General features: G+C 52.0%; 1 protein-coding gene across 3 annotated transcripts; it reads right to left on the bottom strand.

The window, feature by feature from the left end:
- Positions 1–583: 583 nt before the first annotated feature.
- ZP4 (zona pellucida glycoprotein 4) lies at positions 584–12191 on the bottom strand. 3 transcript variants are annotated; one of them, XM_045024652.1, is made up of 12 exons: positions 12064–12191; positions 11018–11139; positions 10836–10938; positions 10079–10234; positions 9416–9603; positions 8293–8390; positions 7076–7206; positions 6458–6647; positions 6216–6363; positions 4731–4809; positions 4046–4159; positions 584–2399 (listed from the first exon to the last, which is right to left on the bottom strand). In XM_045024652.1, exons 1-12 carry the CDS (start codon positions 12077–12079, stop codon positions 2305–2307), a joined length of 1440 nt encoding a protein of 479 aa, XP_044880587.1. In that variant the 5' UTR covers positions 12080–12191; the 3' UTR covers positions 584–2304. The 3 variants fall into 3 exon arrangements, with proteins under 3 accessions (XP_044880587.1, XP_044880586.1, XP_044880585.1); XM_045024651.1 differs by lacking the exon at positions 12064–12191 and adding an exon at positions 11528–11660 and having other exon boundaries at positions 11018–11125; XM_045024650.1 differs by lacking the exon at positions 12064–12191 and adding an exon at positions 11467–11654.
- Between the last annotated feature and the right edge of the window lie 324 nt (positions 12192–12515).

Below are 12515 nucleotides of genomic sequence, written 5' to 3'. Positions count from 1 at the left end.
CCATATGAGGAGAAATAAATAAGACTGGGGCTTTTCAGCTTGGAAAAGTGATGACTAGGGGGGGGAAATATGATCAAGGTCTATAAAATCCTGACTAGTGTGGAGAAAGTACATAAGGAAGTGCTATTTACTCCTACTCATAACACATGAACTAGGGGCCACCAAATGAAATAGGCAGCAGGTTTAAAACAAAAGGAAGTCTCCCTCCCCCCCCAAAACAGTCAGCCTGTAGAATTCCTTGCCAGAGAATGTTGTGAAGGTACACACACAGTTAATGGAGGATAGGTCCACCAGTGACTATTAGCCAGGATGGGCAGGGATGGTGTCCCTAGCCTTGGTTTGCCATAACTAGGAGACGGATCACTTGATAATTACCTGTTCTGTTCATTCTCTCTGGAGCACCTGGCATTGGCCACTGTCAGAAGACAGGATACTGGGCTAGATGGACCTTTGGTCTGACCCAGTATGGCTATTCTTGCTCAAAACTAGGTGTGTAAGTCCTTGTTCCATGGAAAAGTTCAGTTCTTTGAGATAAGGGAGTGGATGGCGTCTGCAACACCCTTTGTTCTGGCCTACTCCCTCAGCAAAATACAAGTAGAGCTGAAGCGTAAGTGTCTTTCAAAGGAAAGAGTTGGTTTTAAAACAATAACAAAAACCTACCACACATCAGCTATTTAGCCAATTTCCCATAGCTTGACAGTTCTGGGGAATCTTTTCCCTTTAAGCTGCATACATTTTACAGTCATTAACATAGTATCGTCCTCCTATATGGAAGAAGGAAGCCATCTTGTGTTTAGCAGGGAAGAGCGTTCTCATTGCCTTTCTGTCAGCACATAGGCCCAGAGAGCACACCAATATGCAGTTTGACAGTTTTCTATAATAGCAGGATGTAGGTGCTCTTATTTTTAAAACGCATTTCTTCTTAAATTCTCCTGCAGTTTTCCCTCTGATAGGGAAACTGAAGTTTCCCTTGATCTAGATTCCTGTTTTGCCCTCACTGCTTTGAGATCTGCTGTATCCTACTAACTCCAGTTAAGTGGTAGAGCCAGACTCTTCTGATGTTCTTACAACTCCAGGGGAGCTTTGTGGCTTATACCCACAGAGTCTGGACTACTGAAACTGCAACTTAAGTAATCCAATTTTAGGCTTAGCCTGATTATCTTCACTGATCTATTTCTTCATCTTCTCTTACAGTTCTTGAGAACCCCACAGAGAGGGTGCCATCTTTGGCCCTAGGCCCTGCTGAGCTGTAAGAGCTCAGCAGCTGTAAGACAGCCAGTACTCCTGTTGAAAGTCTAACTGGTCATTAACTGCTCAGGAAGTGTTTGCAAGTAATATGCCACTCCTTTGAGGCAGGGAGGAGAACTCATTTGGCTGATGGCCTGGGGCTGAAAGGTCACAGCAAGCTGTCCCCAGAGAGAAGTATTCCTCATTCTGCAGCAACTGTTACTCATTTTAGGGCATGGGGTGACCTTAGTCCCACTAGGCTGTTGGTAGTCCAAATGCGAGTGTAGCACTCCACCTCTTGAGCTTCATGCTCTTGTGGTGCAGTAATTGTACAACCACCACCACTGCTAGACACACACCACTGCCTGTCACCCTGCCAGGAGAAAGCTGAAGGTTAATACTGGCGTCTGCTGAGAGAAGGCCTGGGAAAGGTTACTGCTAGTTGACTGACTCTTCACAGTTCCCCAGGGCTCCCACAAGGCCTGTCAGGCTGCCATACAATAGCAATCTGAGGGCACTGTAACTGAAGCAGTGTCCCTTGTAGCAGGAGGGGAAGAACTGAAGGTTTTGGTTTTTTAGTGGAGACAGATCCTGTCAATTGAAGAGTTTCTGGGGCAGAAAGTGGTGTTTTGTTTTTAAAGCCCAAAGCAAAGGGAGCCTATGCCCACACACAAGAGGGTACAGATGCCCCTGCTTGTATGCTAAGTACATTATCAAGGCAGGCATCATTAGTCCAGAGGCAGAAGGCTACAGCCAGGTGAAGCCTGACAAGGCAGCAGGTGTTCCACCACTTTGTGTAGTTGGGTGCTAATAGTGGCCTTGGTCATGCACCAGACTGGAGACCATTCTAATGTGCATCGAGAGGGAAATTTCAGGTACCAGGAAGGAGGGGAAAAAAACCCATACATAAACCACACTCGCCCTGTCAAAGGCTACACATTGGGATCTCAATTCAGTCAAGTACTAGACCTTGCTTGCCCCACCCCAGTAGCAGCTGTCTCCCAGCTGACCAGAGAGACCAGATATGTCTGAAGTGTTTATTGCAATGTAATTTCAGGCTGCATTTCTTCCTACTCACTACATTGCGGAGACAAGTATCATGAACAGGGCTCCTGCAAGTGCTACACCAGCAACAGCTAGCACCCCGGGTGCTCCAGCAGTCACAGGCAGTCCTGTTAGAGAGATGAAGAGTATAACTACACAGGCAAGCAGGGGCATGGGAGAACTGAAGCCCTTTGTTGCTTCAAATTAGGCCCCACCCATATTGAGGAAGGAGCTACACGTGCATCATGATTTTAGGTGCAGAGGAGAGTTGTTTCACACCAAATATTAAGCTAGTGCACATTAGTCATTTGATGCCTCTCTTGCAGATTCCCTTGGTTGGAAGCCCAGAGCCTTTAGCTTGTGCTTACATCTGAAAGGATATAGTTCCTCAATGGTTTGATAGCTGGAACATCTCTGGAAAATTTGGCCTCCTTCCCAGTAGTGATAGGCCTTTCAAGTCTAATGTATTGAAGCAAACAGCAAGATGCTGAAGCCTGTTGACTTCTACTTTAGAACCACTGATTATCACTACAAAGTGATTTTTTCCTCCTGTTGATAATAGCCCACTTTAATTGAATGGTCTCATTAGAGCTGACCCCCCCCCCCCCCCACTTGGTAAGGCAACTCCCATCTTGTCATAATTGTGTGCATGTATGTATTTTCCACTCCATGTGTCTGATGAAGTAGGTTTTAGCCCACGAAAGCTTATGCCCAAATAAATGTATTAGGCTACGGTGCCACAAGTACTCCTCGTTGTTAAGTCAGGAGAGTATACTAGATCAGATCCCAGTGTCCAAGGCCTGGTCTACACTGGAGGGGTGTCGATGTAGGATACATCAACTTCAGCTACGGTATTCCCATAGCTGAAGTTGCGTATCTTATTCCGACTTGCCTCCCATCCTCACGGTGCGGGATCAACGGCTGCAGCTCCCCCCGTCAACTCTGCTACTGCCGCTTGCTCCAGTGGAGTTCGAGTCGACAAGGAGCGTGTCTGGGGAAAATCGCTATATCACATCTTGACAAGACGTGATATATCGATCCCCGGTAAATCAATTGCTACCCGCCAATATGGTGGGTAGTCCAGATGTACCCCAATTTAAGAAGGGCAGGGGATAATCTAGTTCGGCATTAAAAGGGACATGTTTAGATATTGGAGCCTGTGTTATTCCTGACTAAGTGTCTTTAAGTAATATGCAACAAATTGCTATTCAGAGTAGTTTTGAACTTGAACTATAGTTCTGTCTATGGTCCATCCCTGATTTTAATTAAAATAACCTACATCTAAACAGAGGGAACATGAGAGCTAGATACTTGATTAGTATGAACCCCTCATTGCCATGTTAGTGACCAAAATGAGCAGCAATTGCAGTTTTTAATTTTGAGGACCTCCTGATGCTACCATAATCTGAATTGGGGTTGCAGTTGACATTTCAAGTGTTCTAGGAGCCAACAAATCCACCTGAGAGTTTTCACCATCTCTTCCCAAGGTGATGAGGGGTGAATGGGGTAAAGATCAATCCCCCTCCTTGGTATTGGTCCAAGTTAAGACACCTAGGGATGGAGGTTCTAGATTCAAATGCTCACAACTGGCACGTTGGCCAGTGCAAGCACATCAGTGCCAGGCAGGGAGTAGTGCATCTTGGTGCTCATCTGAGCCCAAGGTGATGTCATGTCCCTATAACTGATGCAGCTCTGGCAGTGTTGTTTATGGCTGCAGCCAAGCTCCCTTGTAAAGAGACTAAGTGCTAGGAGTGGTCAGGTCCATGGTACTCACGAAAGCTCTGCACAGCATCATTTTCTATACCATCCTGGAGAAGAAACACAGGCCCCCTGCTGGTGATGGAGGAAAGGCCAGTCTCTGGGTGATGCTCAGAGCTCCTTCTACCCCCTGAGAGAGACATGAGGAACATGTTTTAGATTCAAAACAATATTGCCCCAGAGTGACCTGCTCATCATCCCAGAGACTGTCAGACAGTACAAGTTAGCATCCCCTACAGCAAAGACTGCAATGCACAGCCCTACTCCCCCATTCTCCAATAAAGATCAAAGCTTGGACACAAGTTGAAGAGGCGCCTGCATTGATGTGATCTTAAGAATGCAGTGCCTAGCAAACAGAAGTGACACATTTGCCCTGCATGGAAATCTCATCTGCTGCCACCCTCAGAGGGTGCTAGCCACGATCACTGCCATTTGAAAGGATGAAATGTCATCAACCCTAAGAGTCCTAAAATCATGCCAGGCCCAAATCACAACTGACCCCAAAAATAGAGTTTTGGCAGGTCTGTGCAACTCCTGCCTACTGGAAGTGCCTTGTGTACAGGCCAATGGCCACTTGCCTCCTGAAAGAGCAGCCAGGCATCACCAGCCCCCAGTGGTTGTTCTAGATCCACTATTGAGTACAGGAATCCTGGCAGCAGCCCTTATCCCCACACCCTAGAGAGCAGAACTGGGACACTTACTGGCTCCAGCAGGGCAGGAGATGGTGCAGGACTCCAGCCTGGAGGGCAGGCACACGGAGGCACTGCAGTGCAGGTACACCTAGAGGAAAGACGTGTTAGGAATCAGGCTCTTGCAGTTCACTATAGGAGTAGTGCTGCAGGAGTTCTCCAAACAGACTAGGGGCTGTTGTACCCCAGCACTTGACTCCCCAAGGCTTCTGGGAGCCCAGCTAGTAGGTGAACACCCCCTGGGAGGGAGCCCAGCAGTCTGGCCCCCTGCTATCCCACACTAAGGGAAGGAGATTCAGTGTCAAGTCAGACAAGCCTGGATTGTGTTTAGACTGTCACAGCCACCCACTCTGGAGAAGGGCAGGAAAAAGAACCAATGGGTTAGAAATATAGTGTACATCCCAATGGGAATGGGAGCAGCTAATGCACTTGGAAGAGCTCCCTGAAAGGCAGCTATTGGCAAACACAGAGCAGGTGGTTAGGAGAGGGATTGCAGGAGTTTCTCCTTGACATGTCACATCTACAGAGCAAAGCAGTAGTCAGAGGTCTCAGTGTGAGCTAAGAGGTGGGGACAGCACCACATACTTCAAGTAGTGGGACAACAGCACCCAAGTCCAATTTACAAATCAGTCCTTAACTTGGTTCAGTCTATTTGATACCGAACAGTCAAGGCAGTTTGGTCAAGACTGCCACTACCATAAAGCAGCTGCTAGCATCTCAAGTGCCAGGAACGTTTTCCTCCACATACTAGTTTAAAGCTCTAGAGATGGTTCTCAACCTGCGGCCCAGTCAGCACAGAGCTGCAGCCCACATGACATCCTCAGGGCCATACAGGTAGTATCGGATGCAGGTAAATAGGTTGAGAACCACAGCTCTAGAATGAGCAGCATCTGACATTGCTTCCCCACCCACTGTGGAAAGCATGCTCTAGCATAGCATTCTCCTCACTCAGTAAATACTTCACATGTGACACCTCAGGCAGGTCAGTCTTTAGCATAGGAATAATTGACTGCCCTGGGTCCCAGTGAAGAACTTAGAAAGTGGGTTTAGGTGACCAGTCCCATAGTTTCTAACTCCAAGTCCTGTGATCTCACTGGGCAACTGGCCCCGAGACAAGGCTGTAGGGCAAGTGTATTTCTACACCCAATCAGGGATAAAGGTTAGTTTTAAAGGCTTTTCCACATGGCCTGCCACCCTGCCATTTACAAAAGGCAGAGGCTCCATTTTTGAGCTCTTTCTTCCCAGACTTTAGGAAGAGTGTCCCAGTCTAGCTGCAACATCACTTCCTCTCCCTAGTCACCAGCTACCAGAACCCCAGTTGGTCATTAGCTGGTTATGATTCATCTGAGGTGTTTGCTTCAGCATGAATGGTCAAAGCCCCCCTTCTGCTCATCTGAGGACCCAGTAGGTGAGGTCTCATGTCCACTCTGAGCAGCTCACAAGAGGCTGGGCTGCGGAGCTACAGCAGCAGACAAGAGCACTGAAGAGAAGCCATACCGGCCCTGTGAGTGCTCGCTGGGAGGCAGACTCCACGAAGGTGAAGGTGCTGACGATAAAGCGCTGGTGGTGAGATGGGAACTGCAGCCCCGAGGCGGCTCCCACAGGCACCAACTGGGTACGGTAGTTATCTCCTGCATACGGGCACCTAGGAATGGTCAAGGAGGAAACAGCTGAGAGATGGTGCCCTGCACTCCCAGGCCCAAATAGAGACCTCTTACCCCGGACCCCCAGTCACTCACCCATCCACCAGGATAGGCCACTGCGGCTGCTGCTGAGGGTTGGTGCTTGGGGTGGCCCAGCAGTGGTTCAGGACCAGAACCAGATCTCGGTCAGTTCTCTGCAGGATCCGGACCTCCACATAGATGGGGTCCCGCAGAACCTTCACCACAGGGTAATCTCGATCTGCATAGTAGGAGCCATAATTCTGCTCTGGAACAGAGATAAGCACAGAGGGATCACTGCAGGTCAGCATAAGATGCACTAAGCTTCTCTACCTGCATCATACAGGGCCGACACCCACAGGCTGTTCAGGGGGGCCTGGACTCCCAGCTCAGGGGGCAGTGTTCCCACTGTGCTAGATCTAGCCCACAATGCAGGAGCAAGGCTGCCTTTCCATACACTGAGGACAGATACAGCTCACTTCCAGCTGAGAGAGAGGTTAATTGCAGCCTAAATCAAAGTGAAAATGATAGTCAAGTCACAGCCTTATCTCCCCCATCCTCCCTAAATCCATTCCACAGGGTCTTAAGGCCTCCTCTGGGCTGGAGGGGCAGCTAAACCAGAGACCAGATTCTTGCACTAAGGAGGTAAGAATGAGCCCCTGCTCCCCCACAGCACTCACCAAGGAGCTCTCCTACCTGTGGCAATGCGTAGCTCCAGCATCAGGGGGCCAGGCTGGGACACAGCAGGGGGCGGGGGCAGGGTGAAGACCTGGACACTCAAGGGGAGGAAGTTCCCATTGATGGAGTAGCTGCAGCGGACATGTAACCTGGTGGTGAAAGTGCCAAGAGGATGAGATAGCATCAAGGCCAGGCATGCACTGCAGAGGGGAAGGGCACCAGAGGGGGTGGGGAGGTATGAACCCCACAGGGGGAGGGACAGGGTTCAGGGGAGCTGAATTGCCCCATTAGGTGCACCTGGAGAAGAGGCAATTAAGGATTAGTCCCATTTGGGGAGAAACCAATGTGTGGTTCCTATAGATGAGGGACTGCAGGGCAATAGGGAAGGACTGAGGAGAGCTGCCACAGGGAGTTCTACTTTGGGATTGGCTCCATGGAGACAGAGCAGCTGTGGTTCCAGGCAGGTGCCAGGGGAGCCCTAGAAACTGCCAAGAGGAGGCTCCCCAGCAGGAAGCCTCACAAGGAATCAGACTTCCAAAGAGGAGTAGATGGTGAAGTCCTGGGAAAGACACCTGTAGGCAGGCAAAGGTAGGAAGTGGAAGGTCTTGTAAGGAGACGGTGTTAGCTGCTTGACCCCAGGGTTCCTGGGCTGGAAGCCAGAGCAGAGGGTGGGCCTGGTTCCCCTCCCATCCCCAGGAGAGGAGATAGGAAAACCTCCAACAGGGGGCAGAGTAAGTGACTACAGAACCCAGGCTGGGGCAGGAGACCCAACACAGGGACAGATGCTTTGGCATGTCAGACTCCTACACCAGAAGGAGTGAGTATGAAGGACCTGACCAGAGGCTGGAATCCTGAACAGAGGCTGAATGCGGAGTTGCTACAATGCCAGGCCTGGCTGCAGAGGGACATGCTGGCTGGTGAGTTCACTCCATTTCCTCCCTGCACCCCAGCCCAGGAAAGGGTTACAAACCAATATCCCCCTTTATTGACTTGCTTCATGCTTGCCCCCATTCACCTTACACCTCATGGTGAGTCTTCCCCCAATGAGCTGGGAGAACCCAGGGCTCTGGGGAGAGTCACTCACTGTGCAGTATCTGGCACCTGCCATGTAACAGCTTTCTGGAGGAACAGCTGGCCCTGAACCACTCCCATGCTATTGCTATGAGCTGAGCAGGGCTCACATGACAGAGGCAGCTCTGGAGATGCAGGGCAGAGATACCAGCCCCAGGAGTTACCTGAAAGTGCTGTCCCGGGTGATGGAGCCCAGACTCCAGGTTCTCACATCCCGGTCTGCCACCAGCTCATTCTCATACACACCCTGGTCTCCAGCCATCTGCAAGGAGAGAGCAGTCAATTTTATTTAGAGTGTGCATAGTCATCTAGCCAAGCAATCATCAGAGGTGTAGCCGTGTTAGTCTGGATCTGTAAAAAGCAACAAGAGCCCTGTGGCACCTTATAGACTAACAGATGAATTGGAGCATAAGCTTTTGTGGGTGAATACCCACTTTGTCAGATACATGCCTTTTAGCCAAGCAATGGCATCTTCAGCAGCGTGATGCAGTTCTTCTAGCCTACTGCTGAACCTAGTCAGCAGGAATTCATTGACAATGTGCGTCATCATCTATTTTGCACTGCAGCTGCACAAAGGGCTGTCACAAAGGCCCCAGCAATACTGGTTGGCTGCACAGAGACCTTGCCTGGTCCAAAACCTGTTCAACAGGGACCACTGGCAACGGGGCACGTCAAAACCAGGTGGGCAGATTGTGGGGTCAGCGAAGAGGGACTGATTGGGGATTATAACAGATATCCATTCCTCTCAGAGTGTTTCTGCCTTAACATCCTGGTGTGGCGGATAAAACCATAATGGGCAATGTGAGGGCAAACATGCAGCTGGTGGTTTAAAAGGTCATTGTGCAGCAGCAGGCTTAGTTGGCATGTACTTTCTCCAGTAACTTAGCAGTGGCAACCTCTCATCTGATATAAGGATGAGCAATATTGCTCAGAACTGGAGTCCATCAGACTGGAGTCAGACATAGTGCCAGAGGGGATACGCATGGTGGCATGTAACTGCATATCCACCAATTTGGTGGATGACAATTTACTCCAAACTGGGGCACAGTGCTCTGCAGTACGTGCTGAATACAGCGGTCACTGACTACCGGCTTTGACTCTTGCAGGACCAGGCTTCAGCTGAGGGGAAGCCAGAGATTTGCCCCAGAGGAGCCACTGTTTGTTCAACAGGGTTTGTCGCTGCATCGGTCTCAGAAAGGGACCTGGCAGTGCACCTTGTTCTGACATAAACCCCCTTCTATTCCAGCTGAGTGATCCCATCCTGGCTTCCCCCAGCTCAACTCTTACCTGGAAAGTGGTGCCACAGGCAGAGAGTGGGAACCGGAACACGACAAAGGCGTTGTTCTGCCCCACAGGGACACAGCCAGCTCCGCGCCCACTGGCCAGATGCACCGAGTCCAGGATCAGGGGAGGCAGCGTCACAGCCCGAGAGACTGCGAGGGAGAACTGGCCGTCTGGAGTGCACTGCACTGTCACTGGAAGGGAGCCAAGGATGGGTCAGGGTCACCCTACCACCTGGGCTAGCCAGTCTCAGGACACTGGAGAGGAAGCCAGCAGCTCGTCCTGGAGCTGCATAAGAACCCACCATATTCTACTGCACCCATCCAGGGCACCCCAAAGAGCACAGGCTGGCACTGCAAGGGACCCTGGCAGCATACAGCTCATGGTGGAGCTGCAATGGCCATGAAGCATGTGCTGTGGATTCCAGGCCATTGCGCTGGGGCTGTTCTTGACATGGCTGAAGCACTCAGCCCTCAGTCTGGGCTGGATGGAAAGTGTTGCACATGGCCTTGATATATCACACTAACTAGCCCAGCACCCAGCTGTCTACAGGACTGGATACGTGGAAACCCCACTCAGCTTTGATGCCAGGTATCTCAGACACTGCCCCCCCCCACACGTGGGACCATTACAGTCAGCTCTGGACAATTTATGTGCACAGAAACTCACCTGTATTGCCATAGTAACAAGGCTTCACCCTATCACTGGGGTTGTAGCAACAGCCTTGTTCTTCACATTCTCCCTGGGTGATGGGTGGGGAGGCACAGGGCAGCCTGTCCTGGCTCTGGATGGCAGTGCAGACACTGGGGCTTGGAGCATCCAGGGCTGGGGTGAAACAGATGGGAAGCAGCATGGAACTCAGAGGAAGGAACAGAAACAAGGTGGGGCAAGAGGCTGGACTACCGAGCATGCTCCCTCCTGGCTAGGTTCCCTCAGAACCCCAAGGGTTCTGCAGGACAGACATCCTGCCTCCAGCTCATAAACACTCCGTTAAGGGGCATCAGTCTGAACCATCCAGCACCAGGGGGAGACTGGTCTATGCATTCTCAGCCCCAAGACTCACCATTTAATCCATACCTGTTTGGATAAAGGGGTAGTGGAGACATGGCCTCTAGGAGAGCCTCCAGCACCAGTCACCATCCCCAGGCCCTGCCTGGAGCCCTGAGGCACCAGTGCAATACAAAGACCATTAATGCCAGGCTCTCCTATGTGAGAAGAGCAGCCAAGCAGGAGGGTGTGTGCTCTCTGCCAGGGGCACTGTTTTGCTCAGCCTGCAAAGAAGGGCAGTCACTGCCCCCACAATGGCCACCTGACCCCAGGGAGGAGAAGAGGCCTCCCTCTGTCTAACTGGAGGAGAGCACCCATCTCTACAAGATCATTCACAGCCACAGGCTGGGGAATTCAGCATAAGACATTAGGCTCTCACCTGGCAGGCTCCTGGGACACCTGAGCACCTTCTCCTCACTCAGGGCCCTGTGCCCACCAGCAGCCATCCCCTCAATGCCAACAACCATCAGGTAACCACCATCCTGGGGAGAGAGACGCACAGATGTCAGGCCTGGCAGAGCAGTAAACAGAACCCAAGGCAGGTTCCAGAAGGTCACTCACCCATTCAGAGACAAAACAGCCAGCATAGGAGGCACCCACTATCCTGGAGCCATCTGCAGCCCAGGAGACCCAGACCCCACAGCTGGAGTCATTCTGCAGAGTATGCAGCCTCCCAGCCGTATCTAGAGAGGAACAAGGAGATCAGCAGCCAGTGCAGGGGAAGAGGGTATAAGAGCCATCCAAGGAGCTACTGCCCCCCTGCACAGAGGGGTCAGGTTCTTGGCTGGCAGGGGGCTGCCCAGGCTCCTAAGCCCCAGCAGCACTGCTGGGAGCTGGAACTCCAGCTCAGGTCACCCATTGCTGCCTAGGACTCAGCCAGCTGCTGGGCAGGGCTCAGACAGGTTGAGGGATCCCTGGGAGATAGTCAGTCCCTTCCCCTCTCCAGGGAGCCACACCCTGGACTTCCTCCAGACACCCAGGGAGGGGCACACAGGTCTGGCCTCACTTACCCCAAGCAGTCAGTGCCAGGGACCCCACCCCAGCTTGGCCAGGAGGCAGCATGAACTGCAGGCTTCTCTGGCCACAGACCAGCCCCCTAGGATCCCCCAGGGCTCCCAGAGCAAAGGGGTAGTACAGCAGCCAGAAGCACACCACTCCCACGGGGAGCCCCCACCACACCCCAGCCATGCTGCTCTTCTACCAGTGACCCATAAGGCATCTGCCCCCAGCCTGCCCCCTTTGTACCCTGCAGGCAGCTGGGATTGGCCAGAGCCCAGGTGGCCATTCCTGCAGAGCCAGGGGGAAAGAGCCCAGCCCAGCCCCTCCCCTGAGGTCTGGCCACACCTTGCCCCAGCAAGCTTTCGGGTGGGCTAGAGCTGCCTGGCCCTTCTAAGGAGGAAGCAGAAGATAGGTCTGTGTTCATGGCCCGTTGCTGATGGAAGGTCAGTTTATTCCTTCCCATTGGAACCCAGGGAGGGTTCAGACTTTCCTCCCTCTCCAAATGCTGGTGCTGGGCCTTGCCTTGCTGAGGGGTCAGCCTGGCCCCTCACCAAGGGCCCCTTGCTGCATGATGGGGGCATCTGCTACCAGGCCAACTCAGGACTCACTCTCCAGGGCTGCCATGGCACCAATCTTCCCCTGGAGCAGGGAGGCTCCTCAGGGCCAGCCCTAGCTGGCCACCGCTCAGCTCACAGGCCAGGTTTCCTGCATCAGGCCCCTGCAGAGGGAGCTGTGAGAGGGGGAGGGCCTGAGTCCCCATTGCCATAGTTACCAAAGCAGAAGGGAAATGTTTTACTCCCTCTGCTGTAAATGAGGTGCAGGCCAGTGGAGAGTTAGGCCCAGAGAATCCAGTTCTAGTGGGAAGCTAGGTTTGGTTCCTCTTTGTGCCATCACTTCCCAGCCCAGCAGGGACCCAAGATTATCTGAGCCTGTTGAGCCTTGGGGACCCCAAACCCATCTCTATTTCCTTTAAACAAATGCAGGGCCTGGACCTGCTATGGGAGTTTGGGCTGAGGGAACATGGGATGTACCTAAAGCTTGTGGTTTCCTGACAGTTTCA

Source organism: Mauremys mutica, chromosome 7 (genome assembly GCF_020497125.1).
Source record: "Mauremys mutica isolate MM-2020 ecotype Southern chromosome 7, ASM2049712v1, whole genome shotgun sequence".
In the NCBI taxonomy this organism is placed as follows: domain Eukaryota; kingdom Metazoa; phylum Chordata; order Testudines; family Geoemydidae; genus Mauremys; species Mauremys mutica.
This window is presented reverse-complemented; position numbering and strand designations above follow the sequence as displayed.

Excerpts from the sequence above, each read along its gene's own strand:
- ZP4 (XM_045024650.1), bottom strand. The coding sequence starts at position 11,644 with ATGGCTGGGGTGTGGTGGGGGCTCCCCGTGGGAGTGGTGTGCTTCTGG. Across the intron at positions 10,235-10,835 it reads GTGTCCCAGGAGCCTGCCAG|CCCTGGATGCTCCAAGCCCC; the intron begins GTGAGAGCCTAA and ends GTTTCACCCCAG. Across the intron at positions 6,648-7,075 it reads GGAGCTACGCATTGCCACAG|AGCAGAATTATGGCTCCTAC; the intron begins GTAGGAGAGCTC and ends TCTCTGTTCCAG.